Source organism: Lagopus muta, chromosome 17 (genome assembly GCF_023343835.1).
Source record: "Lagopus muta isolate bLagMut1 chromosome 17, bLagMut1 primary, whole genome shotgun sequence".
Taxonomy (NCBI): Eukaryota; Metazoa; Chordata; class Aves; order Galliformes; family Phasianidae; genus Lagopus; species Lagopus muta.
Genome location: NC_064449.1, coordinates 10,053,850 through 10,081,252, shown reverse-complemented (window position 1 = coordinate 10,081,252; position 27,403 = coordinate 10,053,850). Strand labels below are relative to the sequence as shown.

The following is a 27,403-nucleotide window of genomic DNA, read 5'->3' as shown; positions in this document are numbered from 1 at the left end:
AAGGAACAATTAGGATAGAGCTAAAACGTTTGGTCTGAAGGAAATCTTGCCAGCAGAAGAAACATGCAGAAATAGGAGATTAAGTTGACACCGCTAATGTATGTCCACAGCAATTCTATTGTTTCTTATCCAATTTTCGATTTTCCTTGGTCAAAAGCAACATACTGAGCAAGGCTAATCAGAAGAGTGAAAAAAAACAACGATTTCTGTACACATTTTAGGGTGCCTAGTAACTTAACCTCGTTGTAGTTAAAAGGTGGGAGAAACCTCGAAAGGGGAGGCCACTTACTAGGCAACCGTGCCTGGGCCTGGGAGGTGAGGACCAGCCTCTGAGGCAGCACACTCTGTTGGATGGTGTGCGGGGGGGGCTGTGGCTGGGCCTGGCCCAGCTGGGAGGCCTGTGCTGCGGTCTGGCCCCGCTGTTTCACAGGATGGGCTGTGCTAGTTGCTGTGGTGAAGGTCGCTGCGGGCTGGTGTCTTGGAGCACTGGTGGAAGCCTGAGTTGTCTGAAACTGTGCTGCTGCAGCTGCAATCAATAAGGTTTGTTTGTGCAAGCTGTTAGAGGTTTTAACTCCACTGCTTTAAACAACCTGCATTGAAAAGAAACCTTCCAACAGGATATTAAAACAGCTACAGGAACGGCTTTTCCTTACAGACTGGGATTTCTAGCCATGCCTCCATCCTACTTTTACGACATCATTTATTCAGTAAGCATTGTCTAAAGGTTAAATAAATACACAAATGCACTGTAAACTCCCAGGTTTGACAGAATGTTACACGTGATCAGGTTTTAAATACCACTACACCATATTTACTCCACGCGCTATCAGTTAGGTTTCACAAAGCTTAGTTTTGCATTACACTGACAGATCATATCATAGAAAACTAGTGGGGAAGTTTACTGGCAATTAGTTTGTCGGTACTTTTAAGCCATTAGTATTCTAGACCATTAAGCTAGAGGAAAGAGTTCTATTACCAGGCTGACTGGTTACCAGCATTTAGAAGTCCATGTGATCAACAAAGCCCTAAAACTCTCTTACCTTGATTTGAGGACACTGTAGCTATGGGTGATCTTCCCCGTACTTGTCCCTGCTGAGTTACTGTTGCTGTGGTCACCGTGCGTTGTACCTGAGTGCTTGGAAAAACTACAGTCCTGCCCTCTGGTTTCTGCCCATACTGAACTGGCTGGAACAACCTGAAAAGATGAGAAGTCGAAGGCCACAGGAAAATCATGATTTGGCTCTTAAAAAATAAGTCCTGTCACTGGGGAAAGTATAAACTGATCCTAGAGTTACTCATCTCTTGCTCACAAAGGCAGGTGAAGCTGGCAAGACTCAATACCTAGCAGACTTCACTTACAGAAATCCCATACACTCAGTTTGCAAAATGTAAGAAATAAAACCACCCTTCTTGCCATGCATCCAGTCAGATGCAAGAAGCAGCAGAATTACAGCTAGCAAGTTCAAGTCTCCAGCTCCAAATCTAGAAAATGTATCACTTGTATCACTTTCAGAGAGATGCCAGCATGTCATCAGGCCTTTTCATCAGAAAAACACTTCCACATAACATGGAGATCACTATTGCCGTGAGGGAAATTTTGTTACTGACAAAACTTATGCCTCTTATATCTACAAGCACAGCTAACACTGTAAGCACAGCCAATAGGCTCAAAGAAAGATTTTCCAACTAAGTTGTAAAACAATGCTTCTTGTCAGATAAGAACCTCAAGAATAAAATCCATACTCTGGTCAAGTAAAAGCTTCAGGAAGTTGATAAAAAAATTTCAACTAGAGTTGTATGCCTAAAAAAATCCCAATTTAAATGGATTCCCTACTTCCAAAGGTAAACAAGAAAAAATACAAAAATACAAAGCAAAGCCTGAGGCATTATGTGAATCACATGACTAGATATGTAGACAGAAACACAGCAAAAGATCTACATGTTGCTCCCTGTAATTCTAGCTACAAGGAAGACATGCACATACCTGCTTGGTTTGAGCTTCACTGGGTTAGGCCTAGCTGGTGGTGGAGGAGAGCTGTAGATTTCTTCAATCAACTTTCTAGTAACTTTTTGTTTCGGCAACATTTGTGCCTCATAGTGAGTCATTTTGTTTTCCATTCCAATGAGATCAAAAAGAGAGAGGTCCGATTCCTAAGGATATCATAAAAGTAGATTCATTATTTTATATGATGGCACTGACAGTCAGTTACTCTGTGTTCTATGCTGAAATCGTTTTCTACATTTTACTTTTTGATATGAAATAATAACTTTAAAGAATTTGTTCATTAGTCAAAACTACCTGAAAACATTCATCAACACTCACTGACTGTTTTTGGAGACCAAACAGCAGATGCCAACACAGGGAGGCAGTGAGTGTGCATTTGAGCCATGGCTACAGCAGTGTGAAAGACAAGCCATGCTGATCTGCTAACAGTGGTGAAAACAGTGTTGCGCAGCTAAGAATTTGCTCTACCAAACAGTGTTACTGTGCTCTCTGTACTGTTGTGGTTTCCACAGAAATTAACAGGAGGCTTTAGTTCCTGAGTGACCTACATAAATACTGGTATTTTTCAAGGGCACTCAAAGAGGAGTTAACTATTCCACTCACCTTCCAAATATCCCTTTCTAGGGCACTCAGTACAAGAGATGCAGTTCTATATTCCAGCATTTCTGATACATATGAAGTACTCGAAAGCCGGGGGTTTATCAGATCTGGGTGATTACAGATCCTTTGCAGCTGCATCAGGACATGCAGGACACTGATGAAATGTCCACTTTTGAGGGCCTCTTGAGTTCTACCAAGTAAGATATATGGAAACACATCAATTTCATCACAGCTTTTATAAAGACACATGAAGATGTCCATAAGTCAGAAGAGAACACGTAGCACAGTATCTTATTCAAAATCCTTAGCACAACCTTAGACTTTAAGTGTTTCTAAAGCACTCAAAACAGCACTACAGTAAAAATCAATTTGGAAACACGATGTTTAGGCACCAGTGCTACCTGAAGTCAGCTACAACCTTGTATCCCTATCCTCAGAATTCCTTTGTTTTACGTCTGTACTACCCAACAATAACCACTTGGTATTACAGCACAAGTAACTGAGGGTAAAGGCAGACATGTTTTGGGCTTTAGGTAACACAGAACCACACATTTGAGAAAAATCTTAAAACAGAGGCAGAACTGACCAATTACTATTTGAATTTTAGGTCGTGGATGTGAAAGCAGGCATTTTTCATAAGGCTCGCAGCAACACCGAGCGTCATTGGAGCTCACACCAAAATCTCATTCTACTCCACGGTCACGGAGAAAAACCATTCTATTGGTCATCCAGAAAAGTAATTCCAGCCGTGACTTCCTAACCATATCATCTTGCTTAAGCACCAAAAATGACAGCGTCTTTAATTCCATTTTAACCCCTTACCCTGGTTGCAATATGACATCTTCATACATCGCTTTCTGCCGACTAGACAGACGGCACTTCAGCACGTGCTCGTATTTCTTTGTTAGCTGCTTTTCAACATCCCTCTTTGATCTTCGCAAAATAAACGGCTGAATCATCTGAAACATTTCAGAACTGAACTAAGAACTTCTCACTTCAAAGACAGCTTTACAACAAGAAGCTAAACTCATTTACACCCAATATATTTTACATGATAAGCCTCATAAGCCACAAGCTGAAAGCACACTGCTGTACAAACATTACTTGTTCTTTGATTTCTGCATGTTATGCTTCAAAACCCGAGCCTTATGCTTTTAAAACAAACATCCCCTCTTTCACAGTAGCAGAAAATCCTGCTTCCAGCTGGACTTTCTTCTGTCTGAACTGAAGAAAGTAATAAGAAAGGCCAAAAAGCAAGAGCTAAACCTTATCTTTTCCTTTCTTCCTTATTTTCACAACGGCCTTCAATACAACTACTGTAGAAGGGCAAATAAAAAAAGATAACGTACCCTGTGTAACCTGATGACCAATTTATGGCAATAATCCTGGTTCTCCTCATTAGGTGCTTTTACAGGAAAATCTAGATAAGGTCTGGAAATTCCTGGAATCAGGAAGTGCACCATGGTCCACAACTCCATCAGTGTGTTGTGCAAAGGAGTGTCTATCAGAAGCAAGCGATGCTGGCTGTGAACAGTAAAAGAACACTTTTAAGCAACATAGCATCATCATAAAAATGAGACCCATGTTCAAATACTGTAGCTTTAGGTCTGCCTGAAATAAGCAGTGCTAACTACGTTCAATCTAGAATAATTCATCTTTTTAATCTTGAATATGCCATCAAACTAGCTTCCTCATTGCAGAATACAAGAAGATACAAGAGAACTTCTCTTGAAGCATGGATTATCAGCTAAGAGGAGTGCTATTGTTACAGCAGAGACCACTAAAGGATCCTGAGCATTTCTCTGTATTCACACTGTTTCAAGCACGGATATCTCTACAGCTGAGTACTAAAGGGTATGGGAATTCAGACAGACCACAGTATTCTTAGAGTTTGGTTGTTGTTTTTTTTTTTTTGAACAGAAAACTCATGAGATGTTAAGAAATGAAAAAGCCACTGCCAGCACCAAAATAATGCTCTATTCCATACCTGCGCAGACTGAAAAGCGCTTCCCAGTGTTTCTCAGTCATGTTCTTAATTTGTTGCATCTCATCTACTATTAAGTATTTCCATCGCATTTTCATAAACGCTGGGTGGCCTTTGAACAGCTGCTTGTAGGAAGTGATACACACGTTAAAGCTGTTGGGTTCTGACCATTCCTACAGAAGAGGGAAGAAGTGACAAGAAGTTGAGGCGGAACGCTCTGTTATCTTACATCCTGCTACATCTTCACTATACTCTGACCCAAAGAATTCTAACAGAGAGCCTTATATTGCTGTTGGTTCAGAAAGCAGATTAAGTACTGAATGAGTTCATCAATACCAAGGGATTACAGAGATGCTTTACAAACCTAGAAGCATTAGATGCAAATCCTCTTGTAAAGCAACTTGTAGTCCTAAAAACTTTTCATACCCCATCAAGGTGGAAGGAGCACACAGAAATACAGGTTAAAAGTCATCTAAAATGAAAAGCATAACTGTCTAAGAGTTGCCAAATACAATACCTGTCTCTTTGCCCTTAGTTCTCTTTGGCTGCCAAAGTACAGAAGAATCTTCAACCCTGGGCACCAGCGTTTCAGCTCCAGCTCCCATTTCAGTATGTTACAGCTCCGTACAACAACAAGATGAGGACCCCAGTTACCTACAGTTTAAGAACAGGAATAGTCTCCTGATCATTTATCTTGACTTATCTTCAACCCTGATTTTTAAAGTGAAGCATTACTACACTCATCATTAAAAGTGAGATTCAACAGCAGATGAAATTAAGTAACTGATCTATTTGTTATCTCCAATAAAAGATACCAGTTCCATAAGCTTCGCCCTAATTGTGTTCTTAGGCTACAATTGACAAGATAGTGCTGGCCCAGTACCTATCTAAAATCGTGAGATTTAGATCATGTAAATTAACATACCTTCATTACAAGCCAAGTGTGCAAAAAAGGCAATAATTTGCACTGTTTTTCCAAGCCCAGCCTCATCTGCCAGAATGCCGTTGAGATTTTTCCTATACAGTTTTGCTAACCAATCCAGCCCAATCTTCTGATATTCTCTGAGAGGCCCATATAATAGGGATGGAGTATTGTATTTCACCTGTAGTGAGAACAAATTGTTACTCCCAGTTAAATTCACAGAGCATGTAACAAAACACGTTCATTCTGAGGCTCAATAAACAGGAAACATTTACTGTTAGTTGTGGCTAAAATCTGCTAAATGGCACAGAAGGCATTCTTCATGTAGAACACACACAGTAGCAGGAAATAGGGAGCTTTACCGCTGTTGTTATCCTAGAGCTGCCTTTAGGTAACAGCACTTCTGCTGCTGCTGCAACTTCTGATATGTCTCGCATGTGCTTCTTTGGAGGGCTTGATCTGTCTATGCTCTTGTACTGGTCAATGCTGAGCAGGGAGTCTATGAGGACAACCTCCTTCTGAGGGCTTTCCCTATCAGTCACATGGTCATCCATTTCTATGAAAGATAAATGACATCGGCATTGAAAATAAACTTAAGCAGCAGCTACAGAAAGTAATTGAGCTGGCTAGCATTCTGATAGGAATCTAAAAAGAAACAATTAGAAGATCATAAAATAGAATCCTAGAATCATTAAGGTTGGAAAAGATCTCCAGAATAATCTAATCCAACTGTCCTCCTACTTCCAATATTGCCCACTCAACCACATCTCTAAGAACCACGGCTACGTGTTTCTGGAACACCTCCAGGGATCCCACTGCTACCAGCAGCAGCCTCCTCCAGGGTCTGACCACTCTTTCAGAGACAAAGTTTTTCCCAATACCCAACCCAAACCTCCCCTGGCACAACTTGAGGCCACTTCCTCTTCTCATCTGTTCCCTGGGAGAAGAGCTGAGTACAGGGAGACGATCACAAGCTAAAATGAAAATGACTTAAGCTTGGGAACACAGCATTTTCCAGATGTTCACCATTCAGTAGGTGAGCAGGACCATCAGCTTTTTTCAACTTCTATAAAGGTCTTTTCATAATACCTAAAGCCTATCTTCAAATACTTCATTTTATCACCACTTCAGTGTAGAACAGATGGCAACTATGTAATAATAGCTATTATGTGTGCTGTTTTATTCAGTGTGGAGAGTTCCTTCATTGCTCACTGTTGTTTCTGACAGTCTCACATGCAACTGAAGCTGGCAAATTTTATTCCCTTTTCATAAACTGAGTAATGAAAAAAAAAGAGAAATCCTTTACAGACCATTATCTAAAAATATTCAGTGAGAACAGGAATAAAACTAACAACCTTCCTAAATGTTTAGTCAGAAAGTCACTGTATTTTGCATTCATTTTTATAGAGAACACGGCTCACTTAAAGAATAAAAATAATTACAGATACGATTCACTCAATATTTGTTTTCTCCTGTCATTCAACAAAGATCCTGGAGTCATTCAAGTTGCTTCACTTGTAAGTTAACATTTTCTCTGAGATAAAAAGTAATTACCTTCTTCACTGCTGTCCTCTTCACTGTCAGGTTTAGGCTGGGGCCAGTGAAAACTTTCAGAAAAGGCACCTTCATACATCTTCAGCAAATCATCCAGAGGCAATTCAGCTGCAAGTCGTTAACACGTCAGCTTATAAATTCCAAAGCTTTTAATAAATGATATCATTATTTTTAATCTCACAACATTCTTCACTCGTTTAAAACCAGTCCTCTAATCAGAAGTTAATTGAAGAGGTAATTACTACTTGGAGGACAGCAGAATTCATTTAATGACACAGATTACAGAGAACACTTGGCATTACACCAATAGTTTGCTCAACCAGCTTGCTTTTTACTACACTACAACCCAAGATCCAAACTGACAGTAAGCTACTGATTGGAAAGGGAGCAACAAATCAAAGGGGTTGAAAGACAGTTGAAGACTTCAGAGCTTCAAAACTGAACCTCACCTCAGCCTCACTGACCAGAATTTCTATGATCCTTTTTTTGTTTTGTCGAGGTAGGAAGGTACACACTGTTAAAGGCCAATCAATCAAGAAACATTCTAATTAGGAACTTGGCTGACCAGCCAAGAGTTATAATCCCTCCAACTGGCCAGCTGGCTGCAGCCACTAAGCTGCCAAACAGACCAAACAAACACATTTGGAAACTGCATATTAATTGCCAAGCAGGCCTAGCTTAGTGGGCAGCTTGCTTCTGAAAATCAGCAAGGTTTTTACCACGAAAACTGAAGTGATCCCTATGGGACACTTGCATGCACCAAGCTCTGTACAGCAGCTATTGTTAAGTTGCTAAAGAAAGCAAACTGCCAGCCCAAACACTGTGTCTCAAAGTTGCTTACCTTTCAAGTTCCTATAGCCCCCAACACCAGCCCTTCTGCATCATTTCAGACTTGCCAGGTGTACCACAAAACCCCTCTGAGATACTCAAGACAGCTAATGACAGATTGTTTACATTCAGTCTGACACACCATTGTTTTTCAATATTTAACATAACACATAACTAAAACTTAGACTGAGAGCCTTTTGGTGTGAAAGAAAAGCAATGCTTTGACAGACTTTCTCGAGTTACCTTGCTTGTAAACTAGTTAAGGACTCAAACTCCTTCCTCAAGTACAGATGCCCATCATCATCCCAATTAATCCCTAACCTTATTTACAAATACAATAACTACACCATGTTCTCTCCTGTTGTCATAGAACTCTCCAGAGAGAAGAGTGAAGCTACACACTTACCTTCCTTAACCAGATTTGACAATTCACTTTGATGGTTTATATTTCCTTCTTTAGCTTCTTGTTCTTCAATTGTTTCTTCTTCATCTTCAACTAAAATCAAAACAAATGCTAACTGTGGCATTCCAATTACATTACAATTTGGAAAGTTTATAACTATGCGTCCTTCAAGCATACTAACAGAATATCACATTAGCAGGTTTCCAAAAGAACAACATGTGTAGATGGAAGATAAAATCTGGAAGTACCTATGCCTAGAAGTTAAAAAGTTTACAAGAAAAATAGAGAAGTGCTACTGTCTGGAGACAGAAGGCAGAACAGCTTAGCAATGGCTGACAGTGGACCCCAGAGGCGGGTTATTTTGTTTTAAACTGGGGATTTTCCTTGTCAGAAACATGACACAGATGTCCCCACAAGAAAGCCACTGAAGTAGATTGTTACTCAGTCTGAAAGCTTCAAGAGAAGTTTAAGACCACTGGTACGGTTCAATAAAGGAATGAGGAGAAGCAGAATTAAGATGTACCAGCAAAGACAGTACTTTGTTTCCAGGGAAAGATTTATTTCCAAGTTTCCAATGAATTCTTTCCACAGTTGACTATTTGATCTAAGAAGTGGATCAGGGTTGCTGGTTGTTTTGTGAAAAGCATCCAGTCCATGCAGTAACACACTCAACACCAGTGGCTTCAAGGTTTTGATATATAACTTATTCTGCACTATACTACAGACACAAAACTTTGAAAAGTGGCATACCTTCCTCATCAGTCAAAGATGTGCTTGCCTTTCTTTTCCTCCCAGATGATGAGGAACTCTAGTATTCAATAAACAAAATATTTAAGATCATAGAGAAAACAAAGCTAGGATTTTTTATTTTATTTTATTTTTAATGAATGCAAGTGCCCTGCAATGGCAGCAACAATCACTAATAGACATTTAACACATATTAGTGACACTTTCCTGGTCACACAAAAACAGAACAAAACTGGAAATACATTTGCAGTGTCAAAACCAATTACTTTCTCCCCAGCAGTTGCTGCCAAACTCTCATTTTTATATTAATAACAAAGATAAAAGATCATTTTCTTTTTCCACAGTGCACATCAAACCCTGTAATTCCATCTAAATACGTACACTTTCAGCAAACTCAAAAGTAAAAATTCCCTTTGGAGTTGATACACATCCATCTGCTTTACTTAGTGATCTACTAGTTACTCTCAGCCTGCAAAAGATCACCACCTGCAAAAGCACACTGCAGAAACAAATGACCACCTCAGGTTCAGAAGATCGTTAACAGCTCTCAGCCACACATTTTCACCTGGCCCACTTACACAGAGGCAGACATTCTGCCCCTCTACTGAAGACAGACTGCAATCAGCCATGTCAAATGCTTGTGGACTTTTCCTCTTAAAAGCAGGACTGAGGCACAAAACTGCTATCATGATTAGAATCAAAGACTCAAGTATTTGCTAGTCAACAGAAAAAAGATAGCATGCAGACTTCCATGCTGGTTGGCAATCGTTCCATCTCAAGTGTCCAGCATACACCACAGCACGGCCCAGCCTGCACAAAACAGCCGCCAGACAGCATTGGGCCCGCAGTTTAGCTGAAGCACAGGCTAAAGCTTGTTCCCAACAGAAAATGCAGATGCAAGATTTTTCTGCTTAGAAACAGGGAAGCACTTCAGCAAGTAGGTATCATCTGTGTCACAGCAGATGGCTCAGAGCCACAGAACAATCCCTTGCCTATTCTCTGCTCCCTCTCCCCACTCGTACAGATGGACTCAAGGAGCTTGCTCCGCTCATGAAGAAGTGAAATTCTGAAGGGTTCTTGATAACACCAGGCAAAGCACTGCAAGGCAGGCCAACAGTCATACACAGAAAGCACAGCTGAACTCACCCAAGCGGTGAAGGGGCCCTGTGGCTGTACAGCACTCCCTCTCAAGAAGCACCCAAGTCCAAGAGCTGCGCTTCCTCCAGTGGCCGGCCTTTATATGAGCTCAGGGTGGCTCCAACCCTTCTGCTCAGGGTGGGGAGCACAGGTGCAAACAATCTGCTTGTGCTCCCTGAGCCAACCACTAACCATGCCCCTTCACCAGGTGCTTGATCAGCTGTTCTGACTGAGCACCTGCTCAAGCCCTGACCTCACCGCTCCCTTGCAGAGTCCCAGTACACGTTTCATCTAGGGCTAAAGACATTTAAGTTTGGTTTGGTTTAATCCACTCTGTAACATGTATCTAGCTATGCCAGCAGAAAAACTAGTAGGCTGAAGAAGAGACAAATACACACTTGCATGTCTCACAGAGTTTACGCTTGGCTACAGCAGAAGAAATTCCTGCCCAAAATAAAGTCTAGCAATCAGTGTATTTTTTTGTCTTAAAATCTTACAAGGACTGATTCAAAGCCACTGAATAAATATGAATACTTCCTTTAACAGACACATATCAGCTACAATCCAGTATTTTCTAATGACAGTAACCTGTTTGTCAGCACTGTATACTCAGGGAAGATGCTTCATGCTTATCAAAACTGGCTGTCATGCAGGCAGTGACATTTAAACTCTGTTTTTAAAGAGACAGAAGGACTTACCATTTCACTTTCTTTTTCCAATAGAAGGTCTTCTGAAGATTTTGCATCCTTACCTGAAAAATTATTACTCTTGATGTGAGTAACAGTTTTAAACTAAAGAACATAGAGTTGGATTAGACAGCAGGAAAAAAAATCTTTATTATGAGAGTGGTAAGGCAGTGGAACGAGCTGCTGAGAGGAGCTGTGGATGCCCCATCCCTTAGAGGTCCAAGGCCAGGCTGGATGGGGCTTTGGGCAACCTGCTCTAATGGGAAGTGTTACTGCCTGGGGCAGAGGGGCTGGAACTAGATGAGCTTTAAGATCCTTTCCAACCCAAACCACTTTATGATTCTATTAGTCATTTAGCCATTTTACACTTCCTGCATTAACTTCTAAAAGCATTCAACAGAAAACAGAATTGGTACTAACAAAATCAAGTGGAAAAGACTACCACAACTTACAGCTCAGATCTGAACATCATCTATTAGCACCGCACAATTCTATTACCAGCAAGTTGAAAACCCACTGAATGAAATTATGTGAAACAGCAGCAGAACTTACACTGAATTTCTTACAAAAAGAAACACAATTACCTTTTCTTGAAATTTTCTTTAAATTCAAAGCTTTTTTCCTTTTCTCTTGAAATTCAATTTGCAGTTTTATCTCAACAACCTAAAAGGTAAATAAAGTCTAATAAAATGCTTCACTTTTATAAATATGTTACTGAAGACTAAAAAAAAACCAAAACCCAACAGTGTGACCCACTGACATACCAGTAAGTCGACATTTTACCTGCTCAATGTTAGACCAGAAGTACTCTATTTCTCTGGCAATTGATGCAGCAATTCGCCTTAGTTTGTTTTGTTCTTCCCTTTTAGCTCGCTCTTCATTAAGTTTCTTCTCCTCATGATAACGTGCCACAGTTCTTACCATCTGCAATGCCATGAATACTGAATTAGCTTATTTCAGAATACACATCATTGTATTTCTTAAGTTTACGTTGGTAGGCAGATGTTGACAGTAGTTTTAAGATGTTAGCACTTTGCTCCATGATTACTAATTCTTACCATTTCAGTAATGCAATAGTTGCCAAATAGCTGCCAAGGAAAGGACGATTTTATACCTGCCCTGTGTGTTTCTTTGTTAAAGACTGTAAGCATACTTCACATATTTCATCACTCCAATTTTCATCCCACTGCTACATGAATGATACTTGCTGCATTACCCTCTTCCCCTACAGAAACAGTTCTCTAACTGCTGCCCCTGTACTCCACATGCGTTTGTAGCCAATAAAATTATCAGGTCCATGTCAAATCCAGGATATACAAAGCTGACAACATGGCTTCTCATTTAAGTGAAATCAGTGCTCTATATTCTCATCACTTACAGCCATAGAGGAAAATAGAAGAACAACGACCACATCTAAACAGCTTTGCAATAAAGCTGAAGATTGACTCTTGTCTAAAGCCAAGATCAACTGCTCTGATTCAAAACCATAAGTATCTCAAGTACCTTCTTAGCAGTTGCCATCTTCCACTTTCTCTCTTGGGCAAAATCAGTCGCCATCCATTGCATTTCTTCCAGCAAATAATCCCAGTGAGATTTGGGTCTTGGAGCCTCTTGGAGTTTAGGCAGTCGCCTCAGCGACCATAAGCCTTCCTTCCTAAGTTCTGCTATTCGCTGATGGATTTGATTTTCCTTTAAAAGAAGCACATGTTGTTAAAAGGATCTGCAGAATACACTTAAAATAGCCAAATACAAAAATAACTGCTCAATACTCAATCAATATACATCGACAGCAACAAAATTAAAAAAAAGCATAACAGCATGAAACAAAACTCATGTCTGAACACCACACTAATGGAAATAACATTAAACTAAATTCAACCTATGCAAAAACGTCCTTTAACCTTTACTAGAAGAGGTACTTTAATAAATAGCAGGATAAAAAGGCTCACCAGAAAGTCCAATAAACAATTTATGAGACAAGTAAGCTGCACTCGAATCATCCATTTTTTAATAAATTGAAACTGCAGCTACATTTATCCACAGCAAAACACAAAAGAAAAATATATCTTCATTGTTAATACAACTTGATTTTGTGGCAAGAAATGAAAACTGAAAAAAGACCAAGTTCTCTGTGATGTCAAACTTAAAGCACACTGCCTGTATTAACTGTTATCCTATGGATGTGTCAACTGTTCACAGGATTTCAGAAAAAAAAAAAAAAATACTTACCAGCTTGACTTGCTCAGCAAGCTTGTCTTGAGAATTGTCCTGTGGCAATACTGCTGCATTCTGAGCTGGACTTTGAGTTTTAGGTGCTGCTGCCACCGCTAAGCCTGGGGGTTTTGATGCAATAGGAGACAGGGACTTGTTAGTTGCAGGAGAGGTCCTGTTTGTTTGTACTGGGTACGTAGAAGGCGGTGCTGTGCCTGAGATAGCTGCTGGTGCAACAGATGAGGTAGGCGGTAGTATATTTGCTGTAAGACGCTGAGGAGTCTGAACAGGATCTGCAGATGGTCGTGTCAGAGTCACAGCCTGCCCAAGAAACACATCTGTTAGTGATGAGTTTGGTATTCATCACTGTCTTAGTCTACATGTCAGCAAAATGTAACAAAGACTTTAATTCTGTAAAAAAAAAATTCACACCTGCGTTTGTATAAGGAAAGACTTCTTGTTTGCAGGCTACCCACAGATGCATTAATTGTAAAAATACCTGTGTTGCGCACGTATTTTCAAGGAGACAATGTTCTCGCACTGTACTGAGCCCAAATACAGATTTATTCTCACCTCAACGACGTCCACATACCTGTTGCTGTATTGTAGCCTGTGGCTGCGGCACTTGGTTTGGTGTCTGTCCTTGTACATGGATTGCTGGTGGCACCTGCTGCTGAAGTGGAGCTGGAAGCGGAGCGGAAGTCAGGGGGACGCTTTGGGGCTGGATCTTCACCTGAATCTGGGGCTGAGTCGGAGATTCCACTATCTGTGGCTGCTGCTGCGAAATCTGCAGTGCAGCTGGAAGAGACGTCATGGGGACATTCACAGGTTGCAGCCTCCCAGGCAGCTGCGGCGGCGGCGTATGCAGACTTGCTGCGTTCTGCACAGGAGGGCCTTTGGAAGGGTCGTACTGCTGTTGGCTCTGTTTCTGTCCAGTCAGCTGCACCGTCTGAGGAGTGGGAGGCATTCCACCTACAAAGCAAAAAGAAACAACCCAGATTAAATCAGAGGGTCCAGTGATCTTTACTCATACAAAGAGGAAACCAACTGCAAATAGACTAATTTGTTACTTACTTTGCCACAAGACACCATCACTTGAAAATACCACATCACAATCACAAAATAAATCACTATTACAATAAACAATGAAACATTCCATGCACAGGACCGCAACTAAAATTTGGAGCACGGTAACTACAAAAAAAAATTATTAGATGTCTTCTGAATGTCCTCTACTTAAAGGAAAAAAAAAAAAGAAAAAAAAGGACTGGTGAGCAAATGGAAATTTCACCTAAAATAACTGTATTTAATCTAAATAAAACTTAGTTCTTAGCACATTGACTCTATTGCTTAGTCTGAAGTTTGGCACAAATAACGAATAAATTTTTTTCTTGAAAGTTGCAAATTAGAGGAGGTTTTTCTTTTCACAAACCATTGGCTCAGGTCCAGAATTCTCAAATTAAATGTTCTGCATCAGCATCTGTGACGTATTTCCATGCCCACATGCACTTCTGGAGCCCGTCACTCAGCTCCTTAAACGAACCAGGCATTGCATACCAAGTATTAATTTACAAGGAGAGGTAGGTGGTGGGGCCAGGATCTTGGAAGGCCGGGAGCCCAAGTTTCTAGTCCCATCACTAACGTCTCCTTGTTAAATTAATGTGCAACTGGCATGTGGTGACACAGTACCTTGTGCCGTTGGCATTAGCTGTTGAAGCGGAACTCCTGAAGCCACACACGGATGCTGAAAAACCATCCCATGACGGCCCACTTCAATTCGTGGTCTCTTAGACGAATCTGTGATATTCAAATTCCATTTATGACATGGTACAATGGAATGGGTTGTTCTACAAAGCAATCTACTACACATGATTCCAACGCTAGCTCAGAAAGCTATGACTACTATACATGTGTAGCATTTATGAAGAAGATGCTCCAAGGGCAGGGTCCCTTTAACTTCCAGTTGGCCATCTCCAATCTTCTTAGCCAGAACAAGCAACCTAACAGCACCTCCATGCTCGCCAGACCCAGTCCTATGTATTGTGAGCAGAGTGCGCTGTAAACGCGGCACCGTTCACAACAAATAGTCCTGAGGACCTGGGAAGAATTGTGTTTCAAGAATCACTGAACAGTGGGCTCCGTTAACTGTTTGGAAAGAAAAGTAATAAGGAAAATGAACTGAACTTCTTCCTGAGAAACATACCTGCCGGTGCCAGTGTCTGCTGTCTCTTAAAAGCCTCCATTTCTATGGTGTTCACAGTCCCTGTTACTGGAGTCCCTGTATGCGTTTGCTATTGGGAAAAAAGAAAACAAATCACAAAAGTTCAATCTGTAGGTAGTCTGGCACCAAGATGTTAATTTACAAATGGATCTACAGAGACCATCACAGAACAAAGCCTTCAGAACAGTGGTATAATGAAAGCAAGGCTGGTTCAATATCTGCCAGACGGTTTCAGATGCCCATGTTGCACTGATAGTCTTTGATCAGTTCAAACCTCAAAATTGCAACTGAACAGAAGAAGGTGGTTACACACAGAACATGTTTACAATTTAGTTTCATTTTTAATAAATGGATGTTTTTTTTTAATGTATCACCCTTTCTTTACCATTTGCACAAGGCTGCAATGAAATTAGAACAACATACTCATATAGCTTTAGAGCTGCAATAAAAGGCTGACAAGAGAAATTAAAGACTGCGTCTTCATTGTAGGATTAATTAGAAGGGAAACTAGATGAGGAAAAAGAATTTATGCAGAAACTGTCATAATTAAGACAATACAAATATCAGAGAGTCAATGCATTTGTGAAAGCTAATCCTTTTCACTGCGAAACATCATCAATTAATTAATTCTCATCCTGAAGATAGTTTTAAGCTTACGTGGGTCTCCACCACTGTCACTCTCAGGACAGAACTCCATAAGCTTTAGACTTGAAGCATTACAGGAATAACGGCTAAGAATAAAAGATGGAATAAAAGAGTGTCAGCCAATCTGCCAATTTCAATTCCAGTTTTGCAGCCACAAGACTTGTATTTGTTGGCAAAATGACACTCATTAAGTAATATTACAAAGAGAAACACAATATTGCTGTAACTCTAATGTCACCTCAGAGCATGTCAGAAAATGCCAGACATTTTGTTGGAGCATAAATATCATGCAGCTATGAATTAACACTGCAAATTGAGAAGCACTGCTGGTATCAAGATGGCTTTGATTCAGCAAGTTGGAGCTTAGCTTCAGCAAGATTATGCAGTGCATGAAGACTTTATTTTCATGTTACTGCAATTGATATTGACAAAGATGGCAGGTAACATCTCCTGGAAAACTCATTCAGTGTCAGACCCAAACAGCAGACACGTATGCAAGATTCACCAAATCAAACTTGGGGCTATAGGATGATTTCCATGTTCCTTGGGCTCTCAGTTTCGCTGGCAAGTTATTAATGCCACCAGTGCTTGTAGGAGTCCAGCTCTGTTCAGTGCATTTCTGAACCTTACTTTTAAATTCTCCTCAATTTTTGCCATGCTAAGTCCAATATTCTTCTATGAAACTTACCATGAGAAAAATAAGGGCTATCCGAAGAAAGGGTTTCACAGACTCTGTCAGAAAATAAAAAAGCAGCCTTTCTGTATTGTAACCTCTATACCCTAGAAAACGAGCTTATCTAAGCCTCCTCCAGTTCTCTACACACAACTTGCAGTGAGAACCTCTACCACATCCATCTATAGTAACCATTGTGGAGAAACATTATGACAACATAGCAAAGACAGAAATTTCCCAGAAGAATCTTCTAGTTTACTTACAGGTCTTTTTTTCACTAATTTTTAAATAGAAATTCTGCCAATGTAAGTTAAGCTCAAGGAAATAAACACCAGTCTATATTGAAATTAACTGGAGCAGCCACCACCCTTTATCCCCATTGCCTCACTGAACAGTACCAACAACCAGACCACGGCCACCCAGAATGGCTGGGTTTCAAACACAGCTTTCTGAGGTCTGAGCATCTCACAGCACTCAGATTCTATCAATAACTAGGAATTAATAACTTCCAATCTCTTTGCTGCTGTGAGGACGTTTGTTGGCTGCTCTACTGACACTGCCACACTTAGATGGGAATTCTGATTTTAAAAACATCTGTCTTGCACCCAGTGCTCACAACTTACTGCCATATCACACTTAGAATGGACCAAGCTTTCAAGCGTCTGCTTTATCACAAGGCAAACATGCAGCACATTTCAAGTTCAATGGCCAACGTCTGGCAGAGCATGAGATGCATAAACATTTGGAGAATTATTCAAAATAAGTCACAGAAATGTGCTTTGCACAATGCTCCTGAACTAATTAACAAATCCTGTTAATGCGCCGTTGGAAATCAATGCTTTCTGAAGCACCAACTGGAGGAGATACTTTCTGCAAACTGCTCTAAATGCTGCTTTGTCTTATCTGCACTCTGACTCTGGATGACTACACTCTGCCATTTTCTGGATGCATGTCTACCTCAGGACTTTTCGCTGGCATTTTCTGAAGTGCATGCCTCCAGCTGTCTGCATCACCACCACCTAATTCAGGCCAGGCACTTCAAAGAGCAGGAAGTACATCTTTACAAATCGCAGTCACGTACCACTTACATTAGACTAAAACTGTCCTAAGTTTCAGTAAAGCAACGTGGCTCTCCAGAGGTCATGGTTATGCAGCACACTCCCACTAATCATTCCAGGTGCTGCACTTTCACACCCAATTTGAATGATGCTGATCAGGACAGATTATTACTCTGTAAACAGTTACAAAGACAAAGCCTGAAGGGAAGAGCTGCTAACAGTTGGGGTTGAAGCGTATCATCACAACCACTCAGTTTTATACAATGTGAGCACATGCTCCAGAACACCTCTGAAATGTCTAATGCTTCTAGAAGTACTTCTTTGTTGGTGTAGCCAGAGCCCAGAGGTGAACCTAACCACTGCCATCAGTAACGTGGTACAGTGTGACATACTTTGAACAGCCTAGATGAAGACTTCATGAATGTGTCAGCATGGACCACAACATCAAGCTGTCAGTGAGAGCTGTCACTGTGCAACTCACTGCTGAAATGACACTGAGAACAGTCTGCTTGTTACACACGAGTTCACAATCCACCCTATGCTACATTTAACTCTCCCTGTCCCAAATCCAGGAGGAAGGCAGTGCAGTCCATACAGCTGGTGAGGCACAGGACAGTAACTCATCATGGGACATATAGTTTAAGTGTGGGCAATTCATCTAAAAGGTAAAAACTGTGGTTGCAGGGGAACAAGGGTATGGCTATGGGACTTCTCAGTCTGGGAACGCAGAGCTGGGGGCAGCTGCATAAGCACTCAGCTGCTCCACTGTGAAGTTTCTACCATCACTGATCCACATACAAAAAACAAATCCTATTAGATTTAGACAGAATCTCTGCTTTGTTCAGGGTCCTTTCATGTTAAAAGAAAAAAGACTTAAACAACGAAGTTAAACACTTCAGTTTCTTCTTTCCAACATCTATGTCAGAGCTAATGGAAAGGAGTTAGTTATTTAAAAAATAGCATTAGAGGGTTATCAGCATCATTTGAAACATTTCACAGAAGGTATCACCAAACCTTCTCTAGTCATACTCAAAACCTTTAATACATAAAGAAAAAAAAAAAAAGAAAGAAGGAAATTTAGAAGAAATCCACAATTACAACGCCACAGACAAAAGAATCCATGTTATCACTATGCAGAATGCACAAATGAAACAAATGCATTAGGGAAAATTAGGGAAACAAAAGACAAACAAACCAAAGCAAAAACATTCAAGCTGAAAGTTAATGAAATAAGCCAGCAACCTGGAGACAAAGATGCAACTTCCTCAGAGCTTCATTAATATTGATGCATTTGAAGATTGCAAAGTGTTTTTGGTTTTGTTTAGATGATAAGGGATGGGCTCTAGGGAAAATTCTAATTCATCTAAGAAATATCAAATCTGAATGAAGAAAAAAAATCTGGGATGAAACTACATTTTAGAACCATTGAAAAGTACCTGAAATGGTTGCTGCTGGGATGAAAAAGCAGCAGAAACATTTGGAGGAAGCTGGGTTGCTATAGCGACAGGAGTACCAGTCTGCCCATCCTTTCCTGTCACAACCTTTACCTGAGAGAAATATTTTGGGAAAAAAAAAAGAAGGGAGAATCATTTTCTTTTTAAAAGTTTTTTTTCTTCTTTGTTGTTTGCTGTTGTTTTTTATTGGCTGCCCAGCACGCCAGCAGTGCAGACGGCCCCTCACTGAAGAGGAGCTGACAGCCAGGCAGCCAGCAGCGTGGCTTGGGACGAGCTCTGCCTCACTGCAAAGAGCAGAGCCAGCCTTCACTATCTACAGCAGCTTCCCACCGCTGCAAACCTTCCGTAAATCCAGTTTACATAAAAGCGTGGTTTAAATTTAATGACTGCTGCTCCTAACAGACAACAAATCAGCGTGACAGACAGTTTGAACTGAAGAGAGCTCCAACATTTATTCAAGCGATGAGCACAGCCACCATTCGCTCTGCCTGGAGCCGCCAGCGATCGCCCTTCCAGGCAAGGGATGAAGCGCTTTGCTTGAGCAGGAAGTGATAAAGAAAGGGAGGGGGAAATAAAAGAGGAGACAAAAAAAATACAAAGAACATACTCAAAAGAAGTCTTAATCTCTCAAAAGGATTCGTCGTTTGAAAGCACACAGACTTTTGCCATCGCAGGCTGCAACATTCTGCAGCATTAAACTGACAAACGCCGTCACAGACAAAAGAGGGTCTGAAGAGCACAGAGGGGTGAAGGCTCAACTGATGTAAATTGTAGCAGTGCCACCGATTTCAGTGACCTTGTACAATTCACAGCCACCCAAGTTCTCTCAAAACTCACATATGTAGTTAAAAGGAAGAACAAGAACACCCAAAAAGCTGGACAAAATGCAAACCAAATGAAAACTCACTGGATTCCAGTGTCAATAGCTTTGAGGTTACTGAATATAGAAAGAAATGGTTTCCTAGTCAAGAAACTGAACTACAAAACAGTGAACTTCCTCTATTATAACATTAAAATTCTGCCCAAATTCCAGCAGGAGATGCAATCACATAAAAGCACCAACGTTCCCTGAATACTTTGATTTCTAATAGATATTTCAAAGCAATACCAATTTTATGTAACTGGCTTTGCTTCATCTTTTTACAAACTGGCATATTTGTGTCCATATTTACTTCTGTGCATTTCTGAAGGTATTTATCTGCACAGTGCCATCAGTTACAGCAACACTGTTGCAGCCACTTGTTAAGTAATTGGCCAGACAGGCATTGCTCCAGCACCCAGAGGTGCCCTGTGCTGCAGGTCAGGATCCACACAAGTAGGAGTAAACATGCAGGAAAAGTTGCTCTGCAAAGAGGGCAACTCTTAGCAGCAAGCTTATTGCAAGTCATTTGCCAGTAGTAAATAAACAGTGCATCCAAATTCTTTACTTGTTTTAAATCTTTGTGCAAAATAACAAAGTTAATGTCCAAGTACAAGTTGGGTTTTATCACTCAGACTGCAATGCAGGCACAAAGCAGTAAGACGCTCCAAATAAATTAATTCATTACTATGAACCCATGCACATAATAATTAGATTACTCCAGGGTTTTTCGCTGGCCACAGGAACACTAAGAACCAAATAAAGAGACTTTTTGCTTACTCTTTTTTGGTTTTTATAAGTCTAGAAAGTGAAATTTAATCTACGATGCATTCATTCTGAAAGCTTAGAACAGCTTCCATAGTAAAGCCACCTACGTTTGTGTGCAGGCTTACATCTGACTGGGACAGTGAAAGTTGCTTTCAGCTCTCTGTACTTTGCTTACTTTGCTTTTGCAGCTGACGGCGTGCTCAAACCAACTTGTCCCATCACACCACCAAGCAGAATGGCATTCTCTCAAACCTTTTTATATAACTGCCCTATTTCATCAATAAAAATGAGTTTTCAGGTACCATCACACTAGCTAATGCTTTCCAATTCAGGTGCCACAACTTCACCCACTATTTTAATCCAAAATATTAACACATCCTTACCTCATCATTGATGACCTCAGATTGTTCTTCCTCTTCTTCTTCCTCTAGATCCAAGTCATTTTGCCTCAGGTAGGCTTGCAGGGGAACACAATGTTTCTTCTTAAAAGCTAAAAAGTCCATCATATTCCCTTGAAGATGTTGCAGGAAAAACAGTTCAATCAAACATTCCTTAAAAGTTTCCTTAAGAATTTCCATCTGCTTATGGTGGTGATCCAAACACTGCTTTCTCATTTGGGCAGTCTCTTGGTTAGCAGGAGGTATCTCCTCCAGTTTTTTGGGTTGCTTTTTCACTGCCGTGTTAACCGTAGGCGTAAGAGGAAGACTTGACAGCCCCTGTGGCACCGTGGCCCGTGAAGGACTCGTGGGAGGTGGTGGCGATGTCATTCCAAACGCACCAGGGCCTCCAACTCCAGCTATTAATCCCCCAGAAGCCCTGTCGTAGCCAATGGGTCTGCTCAGCTGCTGTCCTTGAAGCACTTGTTGCTGCTGTTGCATAAGTTGCCCTTGGATAATATTGCTGATCTGGGGTGGCAAGCTCGTTGTTGTGATATGGCCCGGGCTAGTCAAGGATTGCATGTTTGCCCCGCTAGCTACAGGACTCTGAGGACCAAGATGATGAATGGTGCCACCGGACTGTGAATGAGGTTGTGAAAGTCGGCGCTCCCTTACCGTAGCAGGCGTCCCAGAAGATGGAAGTTGCACCTGCGCTGCAGCTCCTTGAGTAATCTGTGCGATTCCCGGCCCTTCTTGATACACAAAGTGCCCGCCATTCGAAGGACTCAAGCTGATTTGCCTCACAAGCACGCTGGCGTCCACAAATCCTCTGGTAGGGCTCTGGCTGCACATACCCAAGCCGGGGCCCGGTGTACCTGCCCGAACGTTCGGTAACGTCTGCACCGGCACGGGGCTGGGCTGCGTGGGGCTCTGGGACTGAACCTGCTGGGGCAGCGGTGACGTGACCTGGATATACGATGGGGATCCATGCTCAAAGCGCCTCTGCTGAGGGCTGAACTGAAAACTGGGCGATGTCGGGTTTGGAATTGGCAGTGGTGTCAGTGTGATCTGCTGGTTTCCCGAAGCCACCGGCCCGACGTTCTGCAGCGTGATGTTCACATTCTGACCAGCCACTGGGCTTCTACTCATTATAAACTGCTGAATTTGATAGCTGGGGGACTGGGGTGCAGATGGACTTGCAGAAGGTGCGAAAGAAGCTGCAGGGGACTGGGGTAGATTTGCTTGTTGCTCTTCTCCCTCACTGCCCGTGAAGGACCTGGACCTCTGGAGCTGGCGCTGGGCATTCTGAGGACCATTACCATGGTGCATTCTCAATAGTATATGGTGATTTGTTTTTACAGAATACACTGAAGAAATACACAGAAACAGAAATTCAGGTAAGGCAAATATTGTTTGTAACTGAAACTCTTCAGTAACTACATGAAAGAACACGTTTTCAGTAAGAATTCAGTTACCCTGTCCTTGCAGCTTTACTTAAGTCAGATCATGTGAAAACTATACTGACACAAACTCACTTCAATCTCTCATACATTTCCCTAACTTCTCTAGTTGTTCTAACTAAGAAAGTACTCTCAAATAGTTTGTAAATTATACATTCCTCCAAGCTAGCTAAACTGACTTAAAATAATACAAAGTACATATTCTTTATTTTCTTCGTAGCTTCAAGAACAAATGGTCTCCATTGTCCCAAAGACCTGCCCTTCTACATTTGTTATCCCTAGCACTTCATTGCTCACAACATTCAGTACTGGCTTCTTCAGAATGCAGTACACTTAGAACATAAGGCACGTTCAGTCAATGCTAACTGGAAACACATCAAATATGGACATACATTGGGTGACTACTGTTAGTGCTCCTGAAGAAAAAACGTGGAGTGAAAAATCTCCCCATCAAATAAACTCGAGCAGAGTGCCCGGTACCTTCCTCTGCCTTCCTCTTCCTTCAGAAGACCAACCCCGTAACGAGATGAAAACCAACGCAAACAGCATCTCATTTGAAAGCACTACTTATCGAGCCGAGGTATCCAGACACCCAAAAACGCTTTGATTTTCAATTGCAACCACCGACCAAAACAAAACTCCGCTGACAGCATCGAGAGCTTGCGCGGCGCTGGGACTCGTGCAGCAGTCCGAGGAAAAGAGAGCAGCTCTCAGCGCAAACAGCCGCTACCTTCCCCGAGCCCAGCCTGGGAGCACGGTGCTCGGCACAGCTCCCCGCACGGCAGCTCGGCTCCCCGCACGGCAGCTCGGCTCCCCGCACGGCAGCTCGGCTCCCCGCACGGCAGCTCGGCTCCCCGCACGGCAGCTCGGCTCCCCGCACGGCAGCTCGGCTCCCCGCACGGCAGCTCGGCTCCCCGCACGGCAGCTCGGCTCCCCGCACGGCAGCTCGGCTCCCCGCACGGCAGCTCGGCTCCCCGCACGGCAGCTCGGCTCCCCGCACGGCAGCTCGGCTCCCCGCACGGCAGCTCGGCTCCCCGCACGGCAGCTCGGCTCCCCGCACGGCAGCTCGGCTCCCCGCACGGCGCCGTCCGGCTCCCCGCGCCACCTCCACCCGAAGGCTGCACAGTGAGAGCGGCACCGCGACTCTTTCGTAACTCCGACACCGAGCAATTAAGATCCAAGCGATATCGCCTGTCGCCAGTAACAAGGCCCTATTATGTTGATTATTATACCTCGGTCACGCTCGCGGCCGAGCGAAAGCACCCAATTAACTACGCGCCGATAGGAAGCGCGCTGCCGAGAGCGAGGAGCGCCTTTTGTGTGCGGAACCGGGGTGGGCCGGACACAGTCCGGTGCGGTCCTCCCACAGGCCGCGGCCCGTCCCGGCCGCCCCGCCCCGCCCCGCGCGGAAGGCCCGTTCCTCCGCGGCCGCCCCCGCCGACGGGACCGGACCGCCGAGCTTCGGGCCCTAGGCCCGCGGGACCGGAGGAAGGGGGAGGAAGGGGAGAGAAGGAGGGAGGAAGGGTGCCCGACCGCCCCCCGAGCCCGGCGGGCCTCACTTACCGAAGGCGCCGGGGCCAGACTTTCCATTCGCTCCTCAGAGGAAGCGGGGGCGGGGGGCGGCCGGAGCGGCAGCCGCTACCACCGCCGGCAGGAGACAAACCGCGCCTCCTGCGCCGCGCTCCGCTCGCTGCGCATGCGCCGCCGCCGGAGGGCGGTCCGGGCCTGCGCCGATGTTCGCGCATGCGCGGTGTTGGATCGCGGGAGCTGCGGTGAAGGCCGGGCGAGGAGCGGTGCGGCCAGGGAGGGTCGGTGATAGATGGGGGGGTCCGTGATGTCTGCCACCGCAATAACAGCTGGACTGGCGGAACCGGTGCCAGAGCAGCGCCGCAAGGCAGGGCTGGGCTCCTGCGTTCTCCTCATAAACACATCTGGAGTTAAATGTTAGAGAAATAGCGATTACAGAGCTACAGCTACAGAGAGTTTGGAGACGAAGAAGAGACGGGGGTTCCTCTGTGCATCTTGAAGGTGTCCGTATCTGGGACCTCCTGGAAGCTGGGCAGACATTTTGGAGACCACAAGCCTTTTCTCTGCTGTTGCTCACTGCAAAATTTCATTTTCCTTCAGCGAAATTACTGCACAGTACAGAACCAAGAGATGCTGTAAGAAATGTGACGTAACAAGCAATGGGAACAAACAAATAGTCCTTGGAGATGTTGAGATCGACGAGAAGTTCATTGAGAATTTTCACAAAATTGAGATGCCTTGAGAATTGGCAGATGGACAGAATTCCCTGAAAAGGTCGCACAAAAGCTCATATCCATTACCTAAAAAACTGCATGCATTTAGCACGGCCCTGTTATTACCGCCTGTAAGTGTTCTGCAGCTTCTGGTGAGCACAAGCAGCACAAATTCCCACTGTGATCTTTCTACCTTTAACCTAAATATGTTACATAAAACGTTAAAATAATTGATTCTGTTTAATTAAATCTCCTTCTAGACCACCATTAGGAAAACAAATTCTGCTTCCCAAGAGGATCTGCCTCATTCCTTCTCGTTCCTTTTCTTCCTTGAAGAGAAATTTATACAGCATTTCTGCATCTCTAAAGGCACAGGAAAGCTGCAGCTGCTACGAGGCATTCTGAGTGTAACCGAACACAAATTTTCACTGCAAAGAAAGATTTACGACTGGCTGTTCCACTCAGCAGCTCTCTGAAGCAGATTAGCAGTGCTTGGTGAAACTGTTCACTCCTTCCTGCTCAGGCTGGGGGAAGAAGTGCCATCGCCTGCAGTCTCAGTGCAGCACAGAGAGCCTCCGTGCAGCAGCGCCCATTGTGGGCTGAGGGACCTCCTCTATGCCCAGCCGTGGTGCTCCGCTGGGCTTTGAAAGCTTGTTCTCCTTGGTACCCGATTCTTACAATTGCACAAGACCTCGCTAAAGCAATTACCTTTAATTACAACGCTAAAAAAACTTGCATTTGAGAGCGAACACTTTGCCCCAGATCGTTAAAACATGGAATAGGCGTATCAGTGTTACTTTACAACCTCTGGCATTTTCTTTTGTCGCCCAAACTGGCATCAAACCAAACGATAACTCCTACATCCATCCTCCCGCAGCCCGAGGCGAGGATCCCCTTCTGCCGCCTCAAAGCGCCTCGCTCCTCACGGCAGGGCTCGGCCGGCGCAGCGCCAGGCGGGACTGCAGCGCCCCCTGGTGGCAGCGCCCGTGGCGGCACTCTGCGCCCGTCGGTCCCAATGGAGGCGGCGCGCCATCATGGCGCATGCGCGAGTACTTCAGCTCTGATGGAGGCTGAGCGGCCACGCTCCGATTTCCTACTCCAGGAGCGGCGGTAGCGGGAAAGAACAGCAGTTTTCCCTCAAATCACGGCCTTCTTGCTGCAGAAAGCACACCGAGACCAGCAAATTAAAAAAAGCACACCTGCAAGAGTTAAGAAATAACCCTTCTTTATTTTCTCCAGAGGCAATAAACAAATTCCTGATGATTTTGACTTGTGTCTGTTTTAGTGCCTTCGTTATAAGTAAAGAAAGGTATTTGTCTTAGATTGAAGGAGACAAAAAGCTCTGGATAAAAGATTTAATACAGGCTATGTCCACAGGATGAGTTAGCAAAGGATGTAACAGAAAACCTGGGCACAGTCCCTCAGAACACTCAGTTTGCCATGGTAAAACAGAGAAAGGCCTTCGTAAGGATAAAAAGCTCTAATAAGAACCCACATGAAACAAGGCAATCCTTGCCGAGGGCAGCTCTGGCCCAGAACAACAAGGAACTGTAACATCAGTAAGCACTGCATGGAGGAGCACAGAGCCATCTCTAAAAAGTAACTCCACGTTCAGTACAGACTGTGAGTTTGATGCTCCTCCTCATGCACATCCAGTCTGTGTCCAAGGTGGAATCAAACCAAAGACCACAGCCCTTGCAGCCCTGGATTTGTCCCACGTGAGCTTTCAGAGCACGAAGAAGCTGCCACACAAACCCAGCCAGGGAAGATTGCTGAGCACATATACTCAACTCCCAACACTCAGAGCCTGGTTCCACCCCTTTCCAAAGGGTCCTACTGTTACAGAGGGCAGGAGAGCTACTGCCTTTACTCACTGGTTTTTTTTTTTTGTGTGTGTGTGTTTATTTTTGCTTTTTTCTTTTCCTTCCATCACCTTCAGAGAGAGCTGGCAGCAAGAAACAGGACTCAAACTGCAGCTGGCGAAAGGAGAGGAAGATTTCCGGAGTATAGAGATTCCCAAGACACAAATAAAAACTGATTCCCAAAGAAAGCCCCTAGGCACGTGCTCCCCATACCACTGCACATCCTCCTCTATCCTTAGCAGCTTGACAGAAATTAAGAATTCACACATACAAATCAAACGCAGGCTTGATTAAGCCCAATTCAGCACCATTCATACATGCAAAGCTGATTCAACCCCAAATCCAGCAGATGGTTAGCTAGTTTTCTTTTAAAGCAGAAATACTAAAACCAGCACCACCACATCTAGCAAAATCACCCCAGCAAACACAGAAACTTTCACGCTGGCACACTTTGAATTGCAATCCTGGCAATTAACAAACATGTTTCTCCTTACATCTCAACACCTCAGGCATTGGATGCCCAGCTGCATCAGGTAGCTGTGGATCTACATTCTAGACCCTGCCCAGGCATGAGGTCAGCAACAGGAGGATGACACCTTTCAAATAAAAAGCACTGTCTTAAAGAACATGGTTCAAGCCTTGTTACAAAATTAAGATCTCTCACTGAGCAAGGAATCACTTAAGGTAAAGTCTAAAAGATTAGACCTGC

The 27,403-nt window shown here is 43.2% G+C and overlaps 1 protein-coding gene across 13 annotated transcripts in view; it reads right to left on the bottom strand.

Annotated features, from left to right (window-relative positions):
- Window positions 1–24,268, bottom strand: part of EP400 (E1A binding protein p400) — a 47,081-nt gene extending 22,813 nt beyond the window's left edge. For 5 of the 13 annotated variants that reach the window (XM_048964499.1, XM_048964502.1, XM_048964505.1 and 2 more), the window contains exons 1-24: window positions 24,156–24,268; window positions 21,139–22,499; window positions 19,111–19,221; window positions 15,281–15,368; window positions 14,767–14,874; window positions 13,670–14,049; window positions 13,096–13,398; window positions 12,370–12,555; window positions 11,650–11,790; window positions 11,451–11,529; window positions 10,879–10,931; window positions 9,047–9,104; window positions 8,300–8,389; window positions 7,066–7,173; window positions 5,874–6,067; window positions 5,515–5,692; window positions 5,107–5,243; window positions 4,593–4,762; window positions 3,955–4,129; window positions 3,428–3,564; window positions 2,609–2,795; window positions 1,985–2,151; window positions 1,041–1,195; window positions 290–526 (exon numbers count right to left, since the gene is read on the bottom strand). In XM_048964499.1, coding sequence (XP_048820456.1) covers window positions 290–526; window positions 1,041–1,195; window positions 1,985–2,151; window positions 2,609–2,795; window positions 3,428–3,564; window positions 3,955–4,129; window positions 4,593–4,762; window positions 5,107–5,243; window positions 5,515–5,692; window positions 5,874–6,067; window positions 7,066–7,173; window positions 8,300–8,389; window positions 9,047–9,104; window positions 10,879–10,931; window positions 11,451–11,529; window positions 11,650–11,790; window positions 12,370–12,555; window positions 13,096–13,398; window positions 13,670–14,049; window positions 14,767–14,874; window positions 15,281–15,368; window positions 19,111–19,221; window positions 21,139–22,461 — 4,765 coding nt within the window. In that variant the 5' untranslated portion in view covers window positions 22,462–22,499; window positions 24,156–24,268. Of the gene's footprint in view, window positions 1–289; window positions 527–1,040; window positions 1,196–1,984; window positions 2,152–2,608; window positions 2,796–3,427; window positions 3,565–3,954; window positions 4,130–4,592; window positions 4,763–5,106; window positions 5,244–5,514; window positions 5,693–5,873; window positions 6,068–7,065; window positions 7,174–8,299; window positions 8,390–9,046; window positions 9,105–10,878; window positions 10,932–11,450; window positions 11,530–11,649; window positions 11,791–12,369; window positions 12,556–13,095; window positions 13,399–13,669; window positions 14,050–14,766; window positions 14,875–15,280; window positions 15,369–19,110; window positions 19,222–21,138; window positions 22,500–23,824; window positions 23,920–24,155 lie in introns of those variants that run through there. The other 8 variants (XM_048964509.1, XM_048964511.1, XM_048964500.1 and 5 more) reach the window with 7 other exon arrangements.
- Between the last annotated feature and the right edge of the window lie 3,135 nt (window positions 24,269–27,403).